We start from the raw sequence: 26,385 nt of genomic DNA, 5'->3' as shown, positions 1-26,385 counted from the left end.
TACAGATGGAAACTGTGGAATGAAACCCACTAACAGTATTTTCTATCACATGGTCCATTCTACAACAGCTTTAAATTGGTCTTAAATTGATCTATGTGTTTCAGGCAGTGATCATATTTTACCTTCAAAATCTCTAGATTTTAGACTTATTTTTAACTTTTATTTCTTTATATACTGTAGCGAAACACGTTCAACTTATACTTCTTAGGGTTGAGAACTGAATCTATACACCATACAACAGTTTCAGTTAAACTGAGGATTCTTTCAAGGCCACAATGGAGGGAGAGTGATGGCATTTGAAAGACAAAGAACTTAAGTTTTCAAATGACCACCTTAGGTCCTCAATTGCACTTCACCTTTGTGAGGGCTTCTTTAGCAATTTCAGTGTTAAGAATTGTCAGTTTCCTAGAAAGAGACCATTGAAACTTCTAGCAAATGCTACTGAACCTAGCAGCCTTTATGTCTCAGTGAGATGTTATAATGCAGCAAAGATTACAGCAATGTTGACAAACCTCAGGCAGGAAGTGAGCCAGGTCAAGACAAAGCAGACAGGTTTTAAGGGGAGAATTTCTTAGCATCATAAAATAAGCAAAAAAGTAGGGTGGGAAGGGAATGCAAAACTGAACTGAAAGGATATGTGGTGTCAAGAAAATATTATCTTTAGTGACAATCATCACACATGTAGCCCATTTCTATATTACTCATGATTTCCCATTATATTGCTTGAGATATGGTTGCAGCAAAAGTAGCAACCAGAATGTCTTATTTTGGTCTACTTGCGGACAAACAAGTTCCTGTGCCAGGACTCACATTCTGGAGACTGAGTCCAGGGGGGAAGCAAGTATAAAAGAATCCCATGGTCTGTGCTCCACTCTCTTCTTCACCAAAATGCATGGGCATGCTTGTACTGGGAAGAGCGGGCAGAATTACCACGTGCAGTGGCTCTTTGAGGTTGGTAGAGATTCACTGTTCACCCCAAAGGGAAAAAAAAAAATCATTTCATTTGGGAACAAAAACAATTCTTTTGAGGCCAGCTTTAGAGGTAAACTGAAATTGTGATAGTAAAGCGACCAACCTCTGCCAAATATTAACAGCTGACACTCACACAGCCACCTTGCCACATTCATTCTCAGTCAATGCTCACGCAGCCTTTTTGTGTAATCCAAAAAGGAGAAATGAGAGTTTGAGGAGTCAGGTAATAAGTTCATTGTTATATAGCTGCAAGAGTTCCAATCTGAGCCAAGACATTTGACTTTAAAGCACCCCTACTTGGAACTATGCTCTTTCCTGAACATGCCCTTCTCTCTGATGGTGGTGTCCCTGTGCAGTCTTCCATAACACCATGCTGCCTTCCCTTTCTTTTTCTTCTCTATTCCTCACCCCATATGTATAGTCAGCAGGTATCCTGCATACTTCTAATTCATAAAAGTGCTAATAAACATACCTTTTCCTATACCATGGGGGTGAATATTATTTTGAGAACCTGAGCCTTAATTTAAATAATAAAATTTCAGGCATCAGTTACTGGAAGGATGATTTGTTTAAACTACGTGGACCACCTCCCTTTATGAGGGAGACTATGGGCAGTTTCTGTGTAGAGCCAGGCAGGTTCAAATGTCTGCTTTGAAGTTGGCGGCTGGGAATTGAGAATTCGCTTGGGTTCCCAGGTCAGCCCACACAATCCATAATGTTCCTAAAATATGGAGCTATATATTTCAGTAACAACTAACCACTATTTATAACATTGTTTTTATAGTGCAATTCAATCCAAGTTCTTGTTTGAGAGTCCAGAAATGCCTTCCTCTTCTTTATGTTACTTTAGGGGAAAAAGTAACAGGACAGGGAAAGGGTGAGGCAGGAGGATGTGACAGAGGAAGGTAGAAGAGCACATGAGACACTTGGAGGCCCCATTACTTTGTTCAGTCTCCTGGTGACATTTGGACACTTCTTCCCAAGTGTTCTAGAATGGAGAACAAAGAGCTTGCTCATGTCAGGGGTCAGGGCTCATTTGTATCTTCAGATTGATGATGACTGAGACTCCCTAACTGCCTGCCGGCTTATGCAGGTCATCTCAAGTTTGGGTACAGGCTGAACCAGCACAGAATAAAAATCACAAGACAGCATTTTAATTGGCCTCCTTAGGCCATTTAACAAAGAAGAAAGCTAACTTGCAAGAGCAAAGAGTAATTAATGAAGGGAGCAAACAAAGGTTCATTTAGTAACTTCCAAATAAGTTCCTCTTTCGGAGGGGGTGGAAAAGGTAGTCTGCAACAGAAAGATAAACTGAAGGTATTTAAGTCACAATGCCTTCCGCCAAGAACTGCTCATTACCATCAGATGTTGCAGTGGCAGTAGGGCCAGTCAGAACTAACTTTATTATTAGAAGCAATTAGGGAGAAAAGGGGGCAGAATTTCATTTGGTTATTTCAAAACAAGTTTCTGTGCACAGTTTAATGAAGGCCTGCAGTGTCAAGATAAAATGTGTGTTTTACTGAAAACAGCTTTTGCAAATGACTGCTTGTTACCAGCTGGTATCTCCAGGCAGAGCAAACTGGGTAGGTTGGATTTACATACATGCTGTAATAGAATAGTTCAGCTGTCTCAGCTTAACAGAAGAGTCACTAGGCAGTGTGGCCTGATGGTGAAGAATGTGTTCTGGAGCCAGAGTGTTTGTCTTCAGTTCATATCTCTGAACCTGTCAGTTGAATGACCTTGGGTGACCTTTTATAATTTTCTGGGCCTTAGTATACTTGTATGTAAAACAGACTTCATACTAGTGTTTACCTCAGTTTTTATGAAATATCTATGCACTTAACATGTTACATGTTGTTAAAAATCATTAACAATTATATTCAAAAATCATTTGGGTCAAGGGTTGTTTTTAAAGAAACCACTGGCCATATAGGCCCTGAGTACAAATCAATAATGAATTCATTTACATTTTTTGATTGAGTTTTCATTGGAAACATGAAATAAATATAGGCCATTTTTATATAAGTTCATTTCAGACAGTATCTGAAAACTCTGAAATTGTGAAAAGACTACATTGCTTTTTAGGTTTATTAAACTAGCCTTGTACCACACTTCTTGATTTTCCACCTTTAAGGTAACAGTTGCGGCTTTTTAATATTTTCTTATGTGTGAACTTTTCCCTTATCAATCTCCTGGGCAGCATTTAACTCATCCTTTGTATACAAACCTGAGCTAAGAGTCATTGCCACATGTTTAGCTTAAGTAATCTGAAGTGTCAAAGTGGCAGAAGTGGGCTTTAGTTTCCTTCTAAGTGTGTTTTTTGAGACTACTGTAACCATAGAGACCGAGATCTCACCCGCAGCCCAAACCCCACCTTGATCAACCCCAACTTTCAGTGACCACATGTGCAGTCTTCAGTAATTTTTCAGAGATCCCTTCCTTCAATTCTCAAGGCTAAAGATTTTCATCAGACAGCAACAAAATTTGCACATGCAGAGGTGAGCATGGCACACTGCATGTGTATTATGTCTTGATTTTCCAAATCAACAGCATTTAACCAATGTACATGCACCCTAATATTGGACCCATATGATTAATAAAACTTCTTTTGTGGATCTTAACAAGCAATGACTTGCTGTTAAAAATCTATTCCTTTTGGAAAAGTCTAAACTAGCAAAATGCCCTCAACACATTTATGTGTATTCTTGGCCATGTGTTTAGCCACATCATTTTTCTGGCTGCCCTGAATTAATTTATGCTAATTTGAATAATTTAAGTAAGAGCCTCTTTTACAAAGATTTTTAGATTTAGATTGTGAGAAAGAAACTTGAAAATTTTGGGAAGTATATATTAGTGGGATTCTTCCCAAAGCCTCTGGGTTCTTGTTTGATGTGAGTTTTAAGAAGAGCTTCTATGATCTTGAATGCTACTTCTTCCCTTTTAGCAACCACAAACAACCTAACATGGTAGAATTTCCTTTTTGAAAAAACCCAGATTAGTTTTAAAAGAAGAACTTAATCAGAGTTGTTGATGCCCATTCACAAGTGGTATCTGCCAGAAAACATTCAACCTTAGTTGCAGGTTGGATTCTGAACAGAATAAAACAGGCAATACAGAAGCTCTTGGAGGGAAGATTCTGAGGAGGTGCACAACTTTTTCTTACCCTGGATCTTTCTTCTAATTTTGTCATCATGACAACGGTGGCACTCCGCTGCTCCCATATCATTCTCCAAAAGTCCCCAAATGTTTCAGGAAGGGATCCCTGTGTGGCAATGTAGGCATTTTGCTTCCTATAGCCATCTATGTAGTTGGCATTCACATAGTCACTTCCTGGGATGCCTGTAAAACAAAGAATGTTAGTCAACTAGGTGAACTATGGCTAGAGGGAAGGGCCTGGGCATCACCTAATGGCAATGCTACCTTAGTGCTCCATATTATTCTAGAGAAGTCACAATATATTGAAGTTTGGGTTTTAAGCAAGATTAAAAATAGGTCTTGCCGGGGCCGTCATGTTAAAAAATGCAATGTTCAAGGTGTCAAGTATTTATAATATGGCAAGGTAGATTACCAAAGAATGAAAAATACAATGGGGATGGCCCACAGAATGCTTTTTCTCTCACTGGTTCCCCACTTTTCTTTTTGCCCAAGCAAAAAGTAGTTTGCAGCCACATGCCTATAATCCTAGCTCCTGTGGAGGCTGAGAAAGAATTGAAAGTTTAAGGTTTAAGGACATTCTCAGCAACTTAACGAGACTGTCTCAAACAATATAGGACTGGTGATATAGCTCAGTGGTAGATACCACTAGGTCCAATCTCCAGTACAATCAATACAAAACAAAATGTTCACAAAGGATAATAAAAATTCTGGTCACATGTCTTACTCATGTTCTTTCCCATTTGCACACAAAAATTAAATAAAGGAATGTCTGAGTCTGAAAATGCAAAAATAGGGTGGAACATGTCACAGTAACAAACAATTTGCTACCGATTTAGCAAATTGTTTATATATGCTAATATACATATTAGCATATATAAATATTAGTTTATATATGTTGATATATGAGTAAAATTTTACCGATTTTACTCATATATCAACTTCTAATCCTCAAAGCAATATGCAGAAAGTTCTGACAAGATCATCCTTTCACAAAGGAGGAAAGAGGTACATACAGGTTAAAAAAACAAACTTGGGAAAGTCGCCTATGTTGGTGAAGTCAGGTTTAGTCACAGGCAGTTCATTCACTTGTCTAACTCAAACCTCTGGTGGGTACTGCTTCTCATTTAAATCTTGTTGGGTGTTAGAAAAGAGCACATGAACCCCTCTTATGAGAACTGCCTCCTAATTGACTCACTTCTACTTCTGTCCTTCTCTATCTAACATGAGAGCAATTTTAAAAAATATACTTGAGATACTGTAACTTCTTTTCCTCGAACCCAACAATAGCTTTCCCTTATACTCCAAATAAAATCCAAACTCTCAACACTGCCTACAGCACCCCGTGCTTCTCCAGACGCATCTCATTCCACTCCCCTTCTGAACTCTAGACCCTGACCTGCTTCAGTTGTCAGAAAACATCACTTTCCCACCTTAGCACCGTCTACACTCTACAACACTCTCTATCTCTTCCCATTCTCAAGCAGCCTCCACCCAGACCTGCCCTGAACCCCAGGGACCTCAGAACTCCCATGATAACCCTTCTTGCTACCATTTCAGGTAATGAATCCTAAACTGTCGGTTAACTTGTTTACTGCCTGTTTGATCACTATACCATATCTCTTTTATTCACCTTTGCTACCTCTCAAGACGAAAACTAACAACTTGCCCAGGTTCAACATTCAGCAAACAGATACCTGTACTTAAAGGCATATGTTCCGGTTTGAAGTCTAACTTTTCTTCAGCACAATGCCTTTAAGAGGGATATAGGCAAATTTGGGCTGCTCCTATAGAGAGTGACCAGAATTACTAAGGAAATCAAAATATTCGATATGAGAAAGGAATACACATGAAAACAGCAAGAGAAAAGTTAGGAGTTGGGAATGAGAGCATCCAGACATCAAAAGGTAGGTTTAGATGTACTCTGTGGAGACTCAAGTTTTCAATTGTGGAGGATACAACTACAGAGGAAGGCGTTTCACCTCCAACAAAGCATTTTCAAATAATCTGGGGTGGGGGGAAGGGCAGGGGGCTGAGTTTCCTTGGGAGGTAATGTCTTGCCTTTTCCCTGAAAAACAGTAAGAACTTCCCAGGAATATCAGCATATTATGGGAGGAAGCCTAGAACTTCTACTTGGTTCTTTCTAGCCCTGGGAAAATACGAGTGCTGGAATTATGGAAAAATATTTTTTTCTTTATAATGGAACATATGTTCCCAAGCTAAAAATTGTTGTATTTCACTGATTGCCACTTGCAATTACTTTGACTGCTTTTCTGATTCCAGTTGTAAAACTGATCCTCTCAAGAAAAGTAATGAAAGTCAGATGGAAACTACTGCCTTCTGAGATGAACACATGGATATGGAATACCACCAGCATTAGCTGAAAAGCCTTTTGAGCAAAAACCGAAATGCACGGTTGGTTGTAACATTATTCATCAATTATAGCTACTCAAGAAGCAGTTGGGGTTCTGGCAGCCCTTTGTTGATAAAGATCCTATTCCTCCCGACACCAAATTACTGTAGATTCAAAGGAAAGTTTAAATAAAATCCTCAGGTTACAGCCACTGGAAAGTGCGCACATCTCACATGTCCACAGGATTTGATTCTGAGCCAAGAATGAATCCACTTTAGAACACAGGAAAATCCACTTTCAATATTTTAATTTTGCAGTTAACAACACTAAAGAATTGATTTAAAGAGAAAAAAAGGTTCCTGGCTAAGGGCATCATTCAGCTGCCAATATACAGAAAACTTTTTTCCAAGAAAATTCAGAATGGAGAAATGTGGGTTAAATGACTCAGAAAATACATCAATTGGGCACAGTGCCATTTCCCCCTTATCAAGGATAACAAAAGTCTCTGAAAAATGCATCTGGGGCCCAGGAGGAGGTGTGTGTGAGACTCATCTCTAAAGGAAGGAAATCAAACCCAACCAATCCTCTCTGCATACATTTGTATCACTTATTATGTAATGAATTTTGTTTTGATATGCTGCTAAAGTTTGAATAAAATTTTTTGAAGAGGGAAAGGTTGATACTTCTCATGGTTAAGAATCCAAAAGTTCAACTCGAAGACAACTAGGCACCTGGGATCAATACTGTATCTCCCAATGCTTTAAGAAGTTAGGACTTGATATTTTGATAGGAAGAAAATTTGAAATAAAAAATTCAATACCCAGTGGAGCTAATTATTAGGCTAATGTTTACATCTTGAAAATAATGCTGAAGCTCCACTTAATTTTGGCACTTGTCTATAAGGAGATCCAAGACCTAGCACGAAAGTCTTCTTCTGGCCAAAAGACAGTTAAGTTTGCTCCCACGGTCCTTTGCAATGTGGAGATGTGAGAGATGGCTCGCCTTTGCAATGTGGAGATGTGAGAGATGGCTTGAAGATCTATTGACTCCTGTATCCATACAACCCAACATAACAAGCTGTGCAGAAAGATGAATGAGAAAATATTTTAAGAAGGGTGGTGGCTTGTCCTTCTAAAAATATTAACCCCAGATTGAAAGCTAAAGTTAAACAGCAGTCTGTTTCCAGTAGATGAGACCCCAGTTTTCAATGTGACATATTTAGAAAGGTTTTTTGACAAACCTTGTGAAAATACACAATATGCTGGCTTTCTAAATGTTTTGGTGCCATGAAATGCTTTCTCAGACTCTTGATGAGGATGCCTTTTGCTGGGAGGCTGGATCAACACAATTATTTCCCTTTTTGGGGGGTGACCTTCTCCAAGAAATGCCTATTTGTTTATTTAATTTTCAATTCCCTGCTTTCTCAAGAAAATGATTTGCATCTGCTAATGCAACACTAATCAGAGTATACTCCTAATATAAGAAAAGTGTGTGAGAATTAATTGAACTGCTCCAGGGCTCTGATAGATGGAGACTAACTTGAAATACAGTGCTGAAAGAATACAGAATTACAATAATTTAGCTGATTGCCTTTCTTTCTTGGAGTCAAGGAGACCTTCTTCTAATACTCTACTAACAGTGCTTGGCTTGGAATTTTTTTTTCTTGTTGTCTTCAGCAGGAGGAATTATAAAGCAACAGGGATATGACAAAGGTGATTGCTTTCTGCTAGTCGCAGTCATAATCTGAGGACAGATTGGCCCCACTATTGAATCAGTCTCCTGAAGTCTCTTGGTCTTAATGTCATGTTCAAAAAAAGCAGCTTAGATCCAAAACCTGTTCATTTCTTTGGCTTGACTGCATTTATAAGTAGTCATGATTTCATATGTATTGCTTTATGTATATTCTCTAATAATAGTCATGTAACTTTCAACACCTTAAATGTTTATCATTCTAGTCCATCTAAGGCCGGACTAATTGTACATTGTATCAATATGACCCAATCCTGCATTTCACCATTTAATGGACTGTTCATTCTTGTGGCACATTAAACCATGACTGACATGCTTTACCCTGAGTCTGTGTGCTGGGCTAGCTAAACTTGGAGCTGTAAACTCAAGCTTTTAAAACTAACAGAGCCAGTGATGAGGTGATGGCTGGGTAGAGCTGTGCTCTGATGTTCTTCACGCACAGCAAACACCTATTCAAGCAGAATTAGGCAAGTTGTGGGCTCTCCTTTTATTTGTTGGCAATTGCTAGTTACAGTTTTCAGCGGAAAAAAAAGCTTTGTCATGGATTTTTGACTTAACCATTCTCTCAGTGGTCTGCCAAACTTTGGAAACTTTAACATGAGTTCAGGTATAAGGACAACACCCATTTTCTTCTTCCAAACATAAGCTTAGAGGTCAGGGACCCCATGACATTGTTTCTACATGCGTTTGAATACTGCCAGGAAAGGGACTCCTAGGAAATATAAATGTATTCTGTTTGAAAGAGTATTTGTGATGAAGAATTTGTTATTGAAGAACGTTTTAAAATCTTTGAAAGCATGTTACCGTGTCAAAGGATATGCCATCTGAGTTGTTTTGTCAAGTCAGGGTAAAAATGAAGTTTTTTCCTATTACTCTGAGGAGGACTAATTGTTATTCAAGTTGCTATGGATTAGATATTTGGGACAGAAGATAATTTGACCTGAAAAGATTTGTTAAAAAAAAATGTTTGCCATTATAAAAGGTTTATAATAAATCCTATGCCTTGATGTTAGGTAAAAATTAAGTCTGTCCCAAAATAGTACATAAATTATTTTTTTAATGTGAAATTAAGTAACCATGAGAGGAATCTTCACACTTTTGAATTGCACCATGTAGGGAAAATCCTGTGTGCATTTTAGAGTCCTGGGACAATCCTAAACACTTGCTAAGAATTTAGAAGTTGATCAAGAAACTGGGACCTCTGTCCAGGACTGCTAGGAGTTTGCTCTTTGACATTTAACCACTCAATTTGCCCAGACCAGTGACTGCTTATCTGCTAAAGAAGGCATATTGGACAAATGGACTCCTCAAATCCTTTTGAGTTCTAAAATAAGATGCCTCTCCATGGTATTCTTAACGTGCGTGGATTTGGAAATTTCTGTCAAGTTATTTTAAGATAAATAGAGTCTTTGTATCTCTCAGATTAGGCAGGAACACAGTCTGATGCTCTTTCAAGCTGATTCCTATCGTTTCTGCCTCTGATGTGCTGTGATGAGAGCTTTCAGAGAGATTGATCCTTCAAATCTTGATTGGAACCTGGTGGGTAAAAACTCAACAATTTAGAAAACAAGAGGAAATGGTGGTAAGAGGCTGGTAGGAGGTCTGTTTATGGAAAGAAGTCTTCCTTGGTGTTCAGGAGGTGAGAATGAGTCCAAGGCAGTCTTGGAGGGAAGGCGGAATCCATCGTGGCTACAGTGGAGACATGGAGGGGGTGCTCTGCTGAATGGCTTACTGGGTTCCACCTTACACCATGGCTGATAAACCTAGGTACATTTATTTCCTTTAAGTTCTACAAATCCTTAATGACGTGAAGTTTGTGTCAAAAAGAAACTGTTCTTTGGTAAACCAGTTTATTTCCTGTTGTAAGACAGAAGGACTTGTGACCCAAATCAACACAAAAGCCACCTTTCATTTAGTAACTCACATCTCCTCCTCCCCAACACGCACACACAAAAAACCCCTAACAACAATGAATGGCTGGTTAAGATCTAGATTGCAATTTTTACAACCCATAATGCAGAAGAAATTTACTTTGCTGATAATAGCTAACTCAGAAAACAGAAAATAGAAAAACAAAATTCAATAATAATTTAAGAGTAAATTAATTTAATTTCAAAAGACTCAGGCCTTCTTTCCCTTTCCCGTGCAACACGGCGGTCACCCATGGTTGCATCAGAATTGGCAAAATGAAAGATTTTCTTTGCAACACACCAGAGAAAACAAACCTTTCTCACAAAGACACGGTGCTGCAGTATCCCCTGATGTAACTGCAATTTAGCGAATTAGCCTCCCTGTTTCTACAGAATGCACAGCAATTTTTACAAAAGCATGCCTTGCTCTGTGGGCATGTAGCTCATTACAGTGAGTTCATGGGGGAATGGATAACATTCAAAGCACAGGTGAACTCAACCTGCACCTTCTCACTGTTCTGTGTCCTTCTCTGTTTGATTTTTTATACCTCTGTACTGCTGAGGTCGCTGGCTTTGAGGATGGGCACAGGTAAGGAGGAGGGTGAATGAACTGTCTATGAATACTCAGCAAGATTAGCTATACATGTTGGAGGATTATGAGCATCTGTGATAGAAGGAACTCATTTCTTGTTAGGACTCACTTTTTCTTTAAAAAAAAAAAAAAAAAAAAAGCAACTTTGAGCCAATGTAGCATACCTTTTATCCACATCAGAGTTGTGGCCCAATTAGCTTATATGAATAAGGATGCTGTTATTACAGCAATAAGATGGAAACAGGCATGGGATATGCTTATAGGAGATGTGTCTATAGGAAACACTCCGATCCTCAGTCTTTTCATCACTAACATATAAAACATCATCATCATCATCACATCCTCTTCATGAGAATCAAGAGTTAATATATTTGAAATTTCTGGATATTATTGTTATGACTGATGTAATAAGCAGAAGTGAAATAAACCCACTCATTCCTAAATACTCTATTGATGAAGAGTAATTCTAAATCTGGAAGACTCCTTTCCAGCTTCTATATTTAAAAAAGAAAAATTAGCAGAGCAGACAAAATTAATTATTTTACAGCTTTCCAGCAATCTACAAGCTGTGCATGTATTCAAATAGAGCCATATTACAGATGATGTAGGTTTCTTTACAGCCTCAGAGAAGTGTAGATGCTTTGTAGTAATCTGCATAGGTGGACAATAAAAATGAAAAAGATTCCACTGAACTGAAGGTAATAGAGATAAAAATAAACTCATTCACAGAGCTTTCTGATTTAGTCTTCGATTAGCTCCTGAGACAAAGAGTTAAAAAAATAAAATCAAAACAACAACAACAACAAAATAATAATATATCCATCTCTTACAAATTCTTCTCTTTCTGGGTTCTAGTGTGAGGCAGGGAAATAACATCCTCACACACTTACTTGCTCGACAGGAGAAAGATGCCACTCAAACAGCTCTAATTAGATTGTTTTTACAAAGACTGCAAGCACCCTGTGAAATTGTTCTAAATTTCCAAGGCTAATTCCGATCTTGCTTGCTACTTAAGACAAATTAAGCTATAAAAATATGTCCATTCACTGCTCAAGAACAGAGTTGCTTTTATGTCTTAAAAAAAAAAAAAAAACCCTGAGATAAAAGGATTAAACTGTGTCACACTTGTAAACAATTAACTTGAAAAGTAAAAGACCAAAATTGTGGTGCCCTCCGAAATCAATGACTGATGTTCTGAACAATGTGAGAAAAATGTACTCTGCCAATAACTGGATGAGATTTATAAAAGTAATTTTTTTTTTAAAACAGGGTATATATTTTCACAAACTTCCCTCAGTACTTTAAATAGAATTTCAAGAGCAAAATAAAACAAACACCAGGTACCCACAAACTATTCAGTTCACTAGTGACAAGGAGGAAGGAAGGGAGGGAAGAAACCAGGAGGCAGAAAAGGGGTCATATTTATTGACATGATGTGGGAAAGGACACAAAGCAAGTATCAAAGGAATTCTACACTCAGGCAAATATCTTTAATTCTCTGATATCAGAACTTCATGTAGAACATTTATCTTTACTATAATTAACATTCTATTAGAGAATGTTGGGTAGAGTGTATTTACTTATTTTCCTGGGGTATTTTTGCTTTGTAGTTTTTTGAATTTTATAAAAATACATCAGGCTACTAGATATGGTCTGAGGGAAAAAAAGTGGGTATGAGATGAAATTGGAGAATATGTTCATGTGCTGACAGCTGTTTTAAATGAATTGGCATAGACTTACCGAGCCCCGTGGAAGACTGGCTACAACACAGCTGAAACGCAGGCTCTAGTGCAGTGACAAATGGCGAATCCACACTACAGTGGAACATCAGTAGTTTCTAGTCCTGACTTCTTTAATTAGATTTATCTTAGGGGTAGCGATTTCCTGTGAGATGTTTTCTCATTTTAAAGGTGCTAAATTGCCCATCTCACAAATAATCAAGTTGCTGCAACATCATCTATATTATTTACACTTGGATTTTTTTTGAATTGCTATTATGCAAATCCAACAGCAGATGATATATTCTGAATTTCCATTTAAAAGAACACATTCTTCCCGCTGTTGAAATTTGTAATGCTATTATGGGTCTGGTTTCCATTTATCAAGCACTAATATTTTCTTCTGCTTTGTGGAGTGCTCCAAATATATGCAGTTTTCTCATTTGGGTATTGATAATTTTTTCCATAGATTATATGGAAAAGAAATCCCATCTGAGGATAAAAAGGACCCATCTATAGTAGTAATAAAATTCATAATACTAATGATGATTTTAAAGATCCCAATATATATTGGCATTTTCTTGGTGCCAGGTACTCTTGTAAAGGTTTTATATACATTTAATTCTTCTAGTGATTCTAGGAAGTAGATGTTGTTAGTGATCCCATTACACAGATTAGGAAACTAAGGTGCAAAAACCCATCTAAGCAAGCTCTTCAGAAGCAAGAGCAGCCTAGGAAGCTTTAATAGGAAAGTAGGTCTTGAGAAGTACATGGGCATTCTTCAGAAGGCACTCATCAAAGAGATGAAGTGAATAAATGTTTATATTTTGAAGTTTTAAATATATACACCCACCCAAAAGAAAAAAACTAAAGCAGACTGCTATGGTCTGAATTTATTCCACAAAATTTATATATTGAAACCTAATGGCTAGTGTGATAATGTTAAGAGGTGGAAACTTTATAAAGTGATTCAATCATGATGGCAGAGCCCAGGGATGGGATTAGGGTCCTTATGAAAAAGCTAGAAGGAATGGGTTTCCAACCCTCCTGCCACCCTAGGGCATAATGTTTCCTCCCCTGGCTCCTTGCAGAGGATGTGACAGCAAGGTACCATTTTTAAAGCAGAAGGACCAGGCCTTCAACAGACTTAAAACCTACTCGCCCTTTGATCTTGGACTTTACAGACTCCAGAAATATGAGAAATAAATTTCTTGTTTCAGTGTTATTCAGTCTATGGCAGCTTTTTATAGCAGCACAAACAGGTGAAGACTCAGCCCCATATGTTACTTTTCTAAAAATCAAATTAATAAGCACTAGTGCTAAAAAACACATATATCATGCTGCAGCATACTCTGTCATCTCTGACTCTCTCGCAGATCCAATACCTGTTTTGATGAGAGTCACATACCAGACAATAAACCTGTTTAGATTAAACCTACTAGCTTAAGTGTGTTTGTGGGGGTAGGGTTCTTGAAGGACCCAGTCCCTTAATATCTATTATTTAATATATGCCTATATTACCTTTTGATCTCAGGATTTAGAATAAACATTCAAAATTTTAGGGATGGTTGGAAGGGTCAAGTGCAACCTAGTTTTCTTAGGAAACAGAACAAAAGAACTCAGGAATTTTTTTTTTTATATTTTTATTAGTTGTTGATGCACCTTTATTTTATTTACTTATTTATCTGTGGTGCTGAGAATCGAACCCAGTGCCTCACACATGCTAGGCAAGCGCTCTGCTACTGAGCCATAACCCTAGGCCCAAGAATTCAAAAATTTCTAAACTGGAGAATGGGCTTGCAGAGACTTGGGTGTCCACAAACTCCTTGAAATGAGTGTGCAAATACAGTGAGTGCCCTTCACTTCCAAGTGGGATTTTAAATGTCAAATTCATAATGGATCCAGCTCTTCTAAAGAGTTATTGTCACCTGCATTAAGTGACATGCTAAAGTCATAGAGCTGCTTAAATTGGAAGTTATAGTTTCCAATTTCCCATCTTCTTATTCAGCATTCTTCCCAATATACCTTAAGTTAAATTAGGTATGACACACAGGCATAGCCATCATGGCTTCAAAAGGGACTGTTGGCCTAAATCCTGTATTGGGGAGAGTAGCAGCCTTGAATCCAACCAACTAGCATTTTGGCTCTGCCACTGTCTAGCTATTGATCTTAAAAGTTCTTTGACTTTGTTTAATGTTTCAGTTTCCTCATCTATAAATTCTGATGGAAATAATTAGACTTGAGGTTGTTTTGAAGAGGATAGGTAATGCACATAAGATCCATGATAGGTATCCATCATAAAATAGATACCCAGATCACCATGTCTGTTACAAACTTATCTTTACTGACGAATTGAAAAGTAGCATTTTATTTTGCTTTATATTTAGACTTGGCCAACAACTTTTAAAAAAAATCATGACAATATGGCTTTTCAAGTGAAATGTTAATTATAATCCTACTAATGAAAATAAAGTGCTGGCAGCAGTGAAGATTAATTATATTTTAGAACAAAAAATTCTTTTTTTTTAAAATCCAGAACTGCAGTAATTAATTTTTGGTAGTTATAAGGCATTACAATAAATAACTTGCCACTAATTGATATTCCTGGGTTTATAAGAAATTGGAGGATTACATTAGGGCAGATTAGGTGAACATGTCACCTGTAGAATCAGGTAGAGATGCACTTGAACTTATTTCTGCAGTGCTATGATTCTGATGCATTTGGATCACTGATGTTCTCATATTGTGTCACTATTTCAGGTTACTCATATGATAAAAGAGAAAGTGAAATTATAAAATATGTCTGTATTATCCATAAGGCTAATGGGAAGTGATAAAGTGAATTTTTAGGCAAAAAGATAAGGCTGGACTTTTAGATTTATACTAACTGACTAAGGCAAAGTCACATCTGCTATTGGTGGGAAAGCTTCCTTTTTGGTGTGGGTCAGTGGAGGAAACAGAAGAGCTGGATTTTAATGTGAGCTACATTATTTATATGTGGGGCAACTCTGGACTGATTCTCTAAGCTTCAGTTTTCTTATCTATAATGGGTACCTTTATATCAATTAAAAATGTTTGCCACCACCTCATTAGATTGCTGTATTCTGTAAAAAAAAAAATAACCTATATGAAAACTACTTAAGACAACTCTTAGAAGTCAGGAATGAAAGAGATTATTGATTGAGAAATCCACAGAGAAGTCAAGGTTACCTAGCTAGCTAGTGACAGAGATATGCCCCAAACTCAGATTTCCTTGTTCTTCATCTTTTCATTTGTCTACTTCTCTTTTCCTGCTTTAGTAAAAGTACACTTTCAGAACAATTTTGGATTATGAGATTAGCATATTATATATTGTGATTGTGCATACACAAGTATTAGCTTCCCTTTGATCTTTATTTGAAAATATTTATCTTAAGCCATTAAAATAATTCTTATTACCTCTCACTTAGGAATTACTATTTTATCTTAAGAAATGCTTAAACATGGAGGGTATCCCTGTGGTAATTGGATTTGTCAAAAATGCAATTGAGTTTCTACAGTGATTATAATTCAACAGTTGAAAGCCTTTTGTATTTAGGATTCTCTTGAATTCATTCTGCATTTTTCTCAGCATAAATAAAATGAGTGCGATTTGGAAACATGTCATGAAGTGTCACTACTTTCAAGAAGTTCAATAGGCATGTTGGTGCCCACACATAATTCCTAATGCTTTTTATTTTTTTCCCCTGTCATTGTCTCAATGGAAGTAAGGTAAAAGTTTGCTCTATTAAGCAAAGACAAAGACAACATGAATCACTGCAGCCAATTCTAGTGTTTTCTCTAGTATCTGTCAGATCACTCGGCAGTATAATAAGAAGAGAGGATGGCTCCCTTGGGAAAATTACTAAAATTCCCAAATGAAGACCCTCAACCAAAGTCATTTAAGTTAGTGACACAGTGGAACCCCAAACACACACATTTTGTGTTATAAATTGTGCATGAAGTCACTTAACGTTTTAATACACTCGAAAAATCTGGTCCTGGGCTAGCAAACTTGCCCATCTAGGAGAGGCTTCAGGTAGTGGTTGTGTGGTTCCAGTTGCCAGCATTCTGTCTTTGGGGTCTGGAATATAGAATGATTGACTGTACACTTAAATACCTGTTGGTTAGGGCTTTAGTCTAAGATAAAATGCTGTTCATGGTTATAATCTAGATTTAAGCTCTCTGTGTAGCCCTTAAACTTCAATTAAATGCTCTAACCTTTTGCATAACACTTCAAATTGAAAGATTTTTGGTTTCTAGGTCAGCTCTAGATTTTGGGAATATTTGTGGGCATAGAGCTATAAAAAGGCAGGTTCTAGTCTGATTCAAGTGCTTTTGCTTCTATACTGTAAAAATAGCATAGGAATAAAATGAGCATAGTTTTCAACAATCATAATAAAGGTACAAGGAGGTTATTTTTTTATTCGTCAACACACTTTGCTTCTCAGATGTGGAAAATAACAGGTTAAGGAAAATAATGACAAAGTGGCAAAAATACAGGGAACTAGTAGTACTGAGTGACCTAATTCTGAGTAGAAATAACACTATAATACAGCAAATGTTGAGTGACAAGTTTTCTAGGCAAGGCCACGCCAAATACATTCTCATCTTATATTCACTTAATTTATTTCTATAATTTTCCTTACTTTGCTAAAGAAAAAAAGATTTCTCTGTGACTTCATTTTGCTTTTCATTTACTATGGAAATGATTGAAGAGACTTGAAATGAGAAATTGTTATTTTTTACATTTTAAAATGGGCGATATACATAAAAAATGTAAACCTATTCTAACCATCCACATGTACTAATTATAGTTTCTAAACAAGTTGAAAAGAAACAATTACCTCTTTGACACTATCCTTCCTGAACTAGCATTGGTGAACTTAGTCGATTTTTTCAGGATGAAAGAAGATTTTAACTCTTGAATACCTAGCTAGTATATACCTAAAAAAGGGACTATAAAATTTCTCACCAGCGAAAGTAAATTGTAAGAATTTTAAAAAGACTATCTACACCACACAACACTCTTTTGAGGAAAGAATACTGCAGGTATGACCCTGCTCAAATGCTGGAAGATTATTTCTTGCTCCCCCAAGCCTGGAAATAAATGTATCATTGCCTTTGGTACTTATTAGGAAAGCTTTTAAGCAGAATATCACTTTCAAGTTAATCTTGGACACTAAGGAGGCAGGCAGGACTTGGTCAGAGTTGTGATTAAAGTAGAGACCACCACAGATTTTAGAAACAAACAAACAAAAAATGGGGGGTTGGGGGGAATACATGAACAACTGGAGAGAAAAATGTCTGAACTGCAAAGTTCGAAAAAGCTGGATCTGAAGCTAATATTATTCAGTGTTTTCTAAGGTATCTGCAGGAAAGCAAGCAGTGAGCCGCAGGTATGAAGAGGCCACAGAGCTGTTTTGGACATCAGGGGGAATACTCATGGTTATGTGACAGGTGGTAGCCCTGGCTGGATGCAGGACACAAAGAAGGGTTTGAGTGGCATGGCAAACTGTTTTCTAAAGACTTTTCAATCCAACATACTCCTATAACCCAAAAAACTTAACAAAATGCTGAGTATTAAGCATGGACTCCTAAAATGTTTGACTACTGTATGTGTCAGGGGTTTACTACTGGAAAGAGGTGAGTGGAAACTATTCTCTTCATGCATTCGAAGGGAAGCTAGGTATGTTTGAGGAGTAATCCTCATTAATTTCTCCCTCTGGAATATACTCCTGCTGCAACTGTGAGAGACAGATTACCAAGCAGTCCACAAATGAGACACACCAGACATTTCCAATGTACTTAATTTATATTAATTACATCACCAACTCCTAAACTTCATACTTTCCTCAGTAAATATCCAAATTTAAAAACCATCAATCCTCTCCCTAACTTTCAAGTAGCCAGTTCATTTATGGGCCCCTTCTGACAAGCATCTATCCATTTATTCATAACCATCAACAGCCATCAGTAAACTGGCCAAGCCCAGTTTGTTTCCCATATGAAAATATCAATTACACTATGGGGTGGAAGCACTAAGATAATGAGGGCGGGTGCTCTTGTGTCATGATACCAGTGATATTGTGCATCTATATGAGATATATTTGTGTGAGAAAGAGTGAGAACAAACTATACATGAATCTTAGGTAAGTAGTTTCCTACATGGCTAATAACTTAACTAAACCTAAATTTTCATGTATGTACTTAAGAACCCCAAAATAACAGTATGAATAATATCTGCATTTCCTTACCTTCTATTGCTGATAGGAGAACACGGGAATGATCATATGCAATTACATTTGCATATCTATTCTTTGGTTTGTTTACTTCCAAGTTTGAATGTTCCCATGTGAACTGCTGGCCAGGGTCAATTGACTTTAAAAGAAAAACAGCACATACAAAATCAAGAGTGAATAACACAGAATTATAGGCATTTATCACAAGTAACAAACAAGAGTTAAAAAGAAAATTCTGAAGTCACATTTCATCAAGACCATTCTAGCAGTGAAGCTGAACATTCATGTAACAGCATAACACAAAATGATTAATTGTGGTAAGAAACAGTGATAGTCACCAACATTGATTCAAATGAAAAAAAAAAAAAAAACCATCAGTATAGATGTCCTGTTAATATTGGAAAGGCAGGTTTTTCTTTTACTTCTCAAATTTCCCTCACTGCTGCTGTAGTTACAAGTTATCTTGGTTTGCTATTTCTACTAGTTCTATGAACATTATTTTATCTTGACTATTCTTCCCTAAACTTTCCTTTCTATCCCTAAGCTCAGAATTTAACACAAATGGTCTTTCACTGGCTACACTGCTGGTTCTTCTCCTACATGTTCATGTCTTAAAGGCAACATAGGAGTTTTGTCTGTCTCTTTATAACACACTATGGCCAATATCATTGGATAATTTGTACAACTCAAACTAACAATAACAGAAACGAAGGGAAGTCAGTCATATTAATCAGCACAGTCACAAAATAAATTTATAACCCAATGCAGGTAGAGTATTTTTTCTATTTATCCTTTTCCATTTATCATTGTGTTATCATTGTTCATCAAGATTAGATCTTTTCCCTATTTTAACCTTATTTTAATTTCTTTCATATTCAAAGAAATTATTCAACCAAAATGTTCAACCAAAATTATTCAACAATCTAAAATAAACATTGTACAAATATTACAATGTTTACATACACATACATACATATATACATATACACACACATTATAGGCAGAACTATTATTTCAAGAGCAAATAAGACTCTAGGGGACTTGTTAATTTCCAGCTGTGCTAAGAAATCAAAACATCTTTTCTTTCATCACAGGCTGCTGACACCTTTTTTGAGATTTCTAATTTCATGGTTTATGGAAACATGAGTTGGGTAATAACAAATATGATTTTAAGTGATCAAAATCAAGGTTTCAAAAATAATAATAATATAGGTTTACATCCAGGTGAAATTTTTTTAAAAGTTAATAGAATTTTTAGCAGTTACTTTCAATGCTAGATATTTTCTACACCTTTATGTGTTTATGCAGAAGTTGAAAGTAATACAGGCACAATTGCTATCACATTACAGATGAATGCTTTCTATGGAAAGGAACAGTTGAGTATGACAGTAAAACACATAAGTGTAAAGAGTCAAGCCTGTCAAGTCTCAAATATCTTCCAAATATTCTGAAAAATTTAGCAGTATACCATGCAGCCTCGAATTAACTAAGAACATAACATCTTCTTTTTTTTTTTTTTAATTTCTTAGCTTGTGCTAATCTAAAGAGGTAATCATTGAACAGTAGTCACTAAAATAATTATCCATGCCTTTGGGATCTAAAGAATAATGTTATCAAGGGATTTTCTAATTTGTTCTTCCAGGGAATGTATACCATCCCCTGTAGAACAAAATTCTCTCCAAGTAATCCATGAACAAAGAAGTTAAAATAGTCACATGCCAGGAAGTAGACTTCAAGTCAACCCTGAACCTGCTCTAACACAGAAGAGTTCCATTCAATGACTAAGACCTGCCTTAAAATATCTTAGGTTGGTCCTAAATCTATAATCCCAGTGTCATTCCCTAAATCCAGAACTTCAATTTCTCATTGAAATTCCTTCTCTAATCTCTTATTCTAATCCATTCTTCACACTGTGGTCAAAGTTGCTTTGTAAAGTGCAGAGATCAGTCAGCTGTTTTAGAACTTCTACTGGCCCAGGTGAGTTTGCAGCCTAAACTCTAAACTCTTCATCATAATCTTACCTGTATAGCTTTAGTCAACTTTGCATTTACACTGTACCTGGCTTAGTAAATAGTTCAATGAATTTTTTAAATAAATGAATAGAATTAATGAGTAAACATTTCTGAGAAAAGTTCATAAAGAGAATTCATGGAGTAGTTTCTTATATAACATGGAAGTTAGAGAACAAAGTATAAGAACTTCAATGTACAATGTACCAAAATTTTTAATATTTAACACCCTCTATCATATGGATTAGAAATTAAGTATATAATCCTAAAATTAAAACTACTACTGATATTCTACTTTATACTATTTAATATTACTAGGTAAAGTCACTGTCACATCATCCTCTCAGATATCCCAACAAGATACTAAGCTCACTGATATACAGTGCTTCTGGTAGAAGGCATTATGCTATTACTCTCTGATGACCTTGGTTTACTCTGATGAAGATTCCCCACATATGTATAAAATGACATGCATTTCATTATCATAATGAAATTGCATCTATCAACTCAAACACACTGTTAACTCCTGTTCATTTCTACTCTTGCCGCATATCCTTAGCCCTCTGTGTGATTTATTGAATACCTCCATTGCTCAAAAATTGGAAATGGAAAAATGAGCTGTGTACCACATATTAATATGCTTAGGCTTAAAGTGTGGTCCATGAGAAGATGACCTACAAGTAACAGGATGATTATAATAATGGCTGCCAAGTCATTATGCTTTATATACAATATAATTTAATTTTTACAATTGTACCAGGTAAATATTGGTTTTGTTTTTTCCATTTGGCAGACGAAGAAACTGAAGCAAAGAAAGATTAGTTGAATAAATCTTACTGAGGGTCTGTTTTGTGACAGGCACTGTGATACTTGGTGATTAAGTAAACTGGCTAAACACACATAGACTCATAGTTATTCTCAAACTCAGGTCTGTGTGCATCCAGTGCTCAGTGGAGAATTACTAGGGGGTGACTCTTAAGCCAGAATGCTCCTGACTATTCAGAATGCCAGTACAAAACAAGGAAGCCCAACACATGCCATACATCTAAGTATAACTATCCTTTACCTTGCCAGTCCGAATGATATTTCTTCCCAACTTATCATTCTGTGCCATTTTGGGACAATTACATAAGAAATCAAGTTTTAAAAATGAGGTTGGCTTCACATGGATGATAAAACAGATGGGATGCAGCTTACATTTATACTTGTTTTACACGGATCAAACAAACATTGATTAAATAATGCTGACTTGTCTGTGTGCAACACAGCTCTCATCCATCTGTACCTATCGTCTGACTGAACGTTTAACAATACACAGCATAGGTCATTATTTTTGGAGCTTGTCAGAATGCTGAGAGCAGTAAACTCAGTAAAGAAGAGTAAGTACTGAAAGTAGGTGAGGTATCCTAACCTTTTTTTCAGGGAAAAGAAAAAAAAAAAAAAACTTGAGAAAAATCATGTTTCCATTATCCATGTGAATAAGTCAATGATCACAGATGGATAAGACTCTAATTCTCTGATCCCACCTTCTAGGTTTTTCTTAGTGCAAGTGATACATGGTTGCTTTGCCTCTTTGTTTTCTGACTTTCTTTGCTGCTAAGGATGAATGAAACCATCTATATAGAGAAAGAGCAATATAGACCTTGAGGGGTGTAGAAGTTGACTTCCAGTTCAAACTTGTATTTCTAGCTGGTTCACCTTGACCATGCAGCTTCCTATTGCAAGGTAAGCCTAGGTCAGTCACCACAACAGTATTCAAAACAATTTGGAATAAGCACACTTTTCCTAAGGGACTCAATTCCTTTTTTGAACTGGCTGTCAGTATTTGTTGTTTGTGAGGCTGGCTCTCAATTCTTTCTACTCATCCCTGTGTTTAAATAGACACACCTGTGTGACATCCTTGCCTCCCAGCACTTGAACCACAGTCCTACCTTCTGGAGCAGGAAATCTGGCTAAGTTTTCTTTAATCCCCTTTGAGGAGAATGTTTCAAGTTGGAAATAAAGCCAAGTTAATTTATTCAACCAATCTGATTACTAGACTTTTTATGAACTATGTGAAATTTGTACATGACATTGTTAAGGAATTCATGAACAAGAATGCTTCATCATATTTAGATCTGATTCTCAACTCAGTCAATAAGCTCCTAGAGACAGATCCTGAGTAGATGCTACATAATATCTAAATCATTACCAAGATGCCAAAGCATCACTGTCTGCTGCCTTGTTGCTGGGCTGCCCCTCCCCACCACAACTTTTGACAAAATCACCCTAATACTAGCAGATTTTCAACTCAACAGCTTTACTTCACTGAGAAAATCGTGACCAAATAGAAGTAAAATCTTCCTTGTGCGTGATTTAAAGAATAAAGAGAAAGTCCAAGTAGACACCGTAACAAGTACTTGGCATTAAGTTTTGAACGTGATGATCTGAAACTTCTAATCTTTAACAAGAACTTTGTCTTAAAATAGGTTATTGGAAAAATAAGCTATGTAACCGATGGATTTATAATTTTGCACTGTACTCTTGATTAAAATGCCAGAATTAAAAAGTAAATACTTATATCTAATATTTTTAATAACTTAGAAAATATTTCCTGTTTTCTTTGTGCTTTTCATATATTAACTTATTTTATCTTCACAAAGACCCTAGATGTAGTTACCACTATTAGCACAGTTCTATAGATGAAGAAACTATTGTGCACAGAAGTAACTATGTCACAAACAGTGGTTGGAGAAGCCAGGTTTGGGTGTAGGCATTCTTGCCCGCAAGTCTGAAGGCCAAGGTGCCACGCTACACGTCCTCTGTAGCTAAGGTATAGAAAATTCCTCAAGTGTCTCCCACTTGCCTTTTGGTTGTTCCCCTGAAATGCAATACAAGGAAGGCTGGAAACAGACTCTGCAGACTACTGGTAGACTATTCTTGTATTCTAAACACAGAACAAGAGAGTGACCATAAATCTGCACATCAGATTACAGACACTGAGTAAAACTTCCCACTATGAAAGTGATTTTTTTTTTATAAAGCTGAGGTCTTTATCATCTAAAAACAAAGTCCTACAATAGATCTGCACAATTCAATATTTTTACCCAGAAGAAAAATATAATTCCCATATGCAAAATACCACACAATAGTAGTTATCTTGTTCCACTCCATTCTTGACCTCAGGAACAGAAAAACCTCAAAATATTCCTTTAGAAACTCATCAAAGAGAAACCACAAGAAAAGAAGAGATTCATCTTGTTTCTGTGTTTCTAAAACAACTAAAAAATTTAATTATACGGAAGAAATAGACCAACTACTTCACTAGCCAAACTAGGGGTCAGACCATCCTTTTTACAGGGATTTGAACTTTCAAGGACCTTAACTCCCAGAGAAATACTATCTTTCCACATCGTTTTCCATTAGTGGGTTCATTTGGCTCTTACTCAGTGTGGTTTGCTTAGATAGTCTTCCTTTCTGAGGTTTAGAAGAACAATCTGCTATTGACCATGCTTTTCTGTAATGAAGACTTTTAAAAAAATTCTTATTCATTCATGCTATTTGAAAATGGTAAGTTAATATATATTCATTTGAAAAAGACCCATGCTTGCATAGTTGGGAAGGGCTATATTTTGCACTGTTGGCAAAGCCCTGCAATTGGCATAATGAGTACTTTTTTCAGAGAAAAGCATGAGTTCATTTGAATGGAACAATACTATCTAAACTTGACGTGAGAAAGGGCTGGAAAATCCAGTGATGAGCAATGTCTGAGAGTCAGAGAGCAGCATGTTAGCTTTCTCTTTGCCCCTGGTTAACTGGGTCAGGTCATGTAACTTGGGTCTGTTTGCTGTTTCCTTTTCCTGTTACTGTCATCCAACTGTCAGGTTTGTGCCCTCATTTTCTCTTATCTCCCTTGATCCAATTAGTTATTAAATCTTACTAAGTCTCTCCTTATGAGGGCACCTTTGATCCAGGCTACCATTAGAGTGTCAAGAACTGAAACAAAAATTTTTACGGACTCCTAGTGTTAACTAATGAATGAATGTTGAAGTTCCTCACCTTCAACAGCAGGAAAGACATACAGAATTTATAAATGTACCACATTCATCAAAGGTAGCTGAAAGTGCTTCAATTGGATATTATGTACTGTTAAAATTTTATCTCCAGGCAATAGTTACATAGATGTTGCCCAGTGGTTTGATCTGAAATTCTGACTGCAACATACTATGTAACAAATATAGAAAGTTATTTGAAGTAATATTTCCCTATGTACATTTTTAGAATTTGTATGTAGGGAGGTAAAAAGGATAAACTACACTCATAGTCAATCATTTAAACATGTAAAGGAATTATCTGAGGCAACCCTTTGGTAAACAGTTTCTTCTGAATCACATCATAGCACTAAGGATGAGGTCAATTATTTCAAAGAGGACACCATTCACTCTTAGATGTACATTAAAATTATCTTATTTTACCAAGGATTCAAAATGAAGAGAAAAAGCCTCAATCAAGACAAAACACTGGATTATTCCTCAGCTCAACATAATGTGGTCTCTGGAATCCAAATAAGTGGTTTTACTACTTTATGTGACAGTGAAAAAGATTTTTGAGAGAGTTTTCCAAATAAGGATTTGAGAAAGAACATGCACCTTTAAGATCTGGAGATTTAAATGCCAGTTTTTATTATACATTCCTTTTTAATATGCCCAACACTTTCCTGAACACTAAAAGAAGTTATTCCTAGTACCCAAAGGCAATGTTCTAGTGCAGTGAGAGCAGTGACATGTTTTAATCCTAACGTTTTAGTTTTTAGCTATTTATCATCTACATCAAATAAAAATGAATAAGAAGAAAAGAGTGGACAGGTTTATAGTTGATATTCATAAGAACCAGAGCGTTGTGGAAAATCACTTTACAGACAGAGTTCAGATATCAGGATTTCTGATGTTATTTGAAAAAGCAAAAAGAATTGAAGAATTTCAGACAGCCCGGGACAGGAAAAGGTTCTCAGAAATTGATTAAACTGCTCTGATTAAAGAGATAAAATGGATTGAATTGGTAAAAAGCAATTACAATAATTTACAAATATAAGTCACTTGATGAGCAAATCTTTAAGAGATTGATATTAAGAAATAAAATAGGTTGTGCACTCTAGGAACATTAGTGAATATGGCAACTGTGCATAAGTAACAGAAAAATGAATTAATCTATTGAATGCAATCGACCTGTACCATTAAACTGAATATTTTGTAGCTGCAACATTTCATTCCCATGAATAATGGCACCCCTTTGGGGCATAAAATTAGTAAAATCCCTCATCATCTTTTGTTAATGTTGATATCTATGAAGACCCAAAAAGATCAAGGGTAGACCACCTGATACAGAGTTATCACTAAAGAATGCTAGACATTCTGTGTCCTCCTGCCTGTACACACTCACAGCCTCCTGTCAGAACATCCCTGGCCCAGGGCAATTTTATTAATCCAGCAATGTCTCCTTAACACCAATTCTATCTACTCTGACATAAAACTTCATATCCATTTTGAAGCACAAAACCTAGGCAACTGCTCCATTAATTTAGACAAAGAAATCCATTTTTTCCCTCCTACTTACTAAATGACAATCTATCTACATCATTTGCAACCTCATCCATCTTTGGGGCAGAGATAACAAAAGTGCACAAGTAGCCT

The 26,385-nt window shown here is 36.4% G+C and overlaps 1 protein-coding gene across 47 annotated transcripts in view; it reads right to left on the bottom strand.

Annotated features, from left to right (window-relative positions):
- The window catches only part of Ptprd (protein tyrosine phosphatase receptor type D), a 629,514-nt gene that overhangs the window by 52,601 nt on the left and 550,528 nt on the right, over positions 1-26,385 (bottom strand). For all 47 annotated transcript variants that reach the window (XM_047523757.1, XM_047523758.1, XM_047523756.1 and 44 more), the window contains 2 exons: positions 18,723-18,846; positions 4,136-4,311 (listed from right to left, as the gene is read on the bottom strand). In XM_047523757.1, the coding sequence (XP_047379713.1) occupies positions 4,136-4,311; positions 18,723-18,846 (300 nt within the window). The remainder of the gene's footprint in view (positions 1-4,135; positions 4,312-18,722; positions 18,847-26,385) is intronic.

The sequence above is a fragment of the Sciurus carolinensis genome, chromosome 14 (assembly GCF_902686445.1).
Source record: "Sciurus carolinensis chromosome 14, mSciCar1.2, whole genome shotgun sequence".
NCBI lineage: Eukaryota > Metazoa > Chordata > Mammalia > Rodentia > Sciuridae > Sciurus > Sciurus carolinensis.
This window is presented reverse-complemented; position numbering and strand designations above follow the sequence as displayed.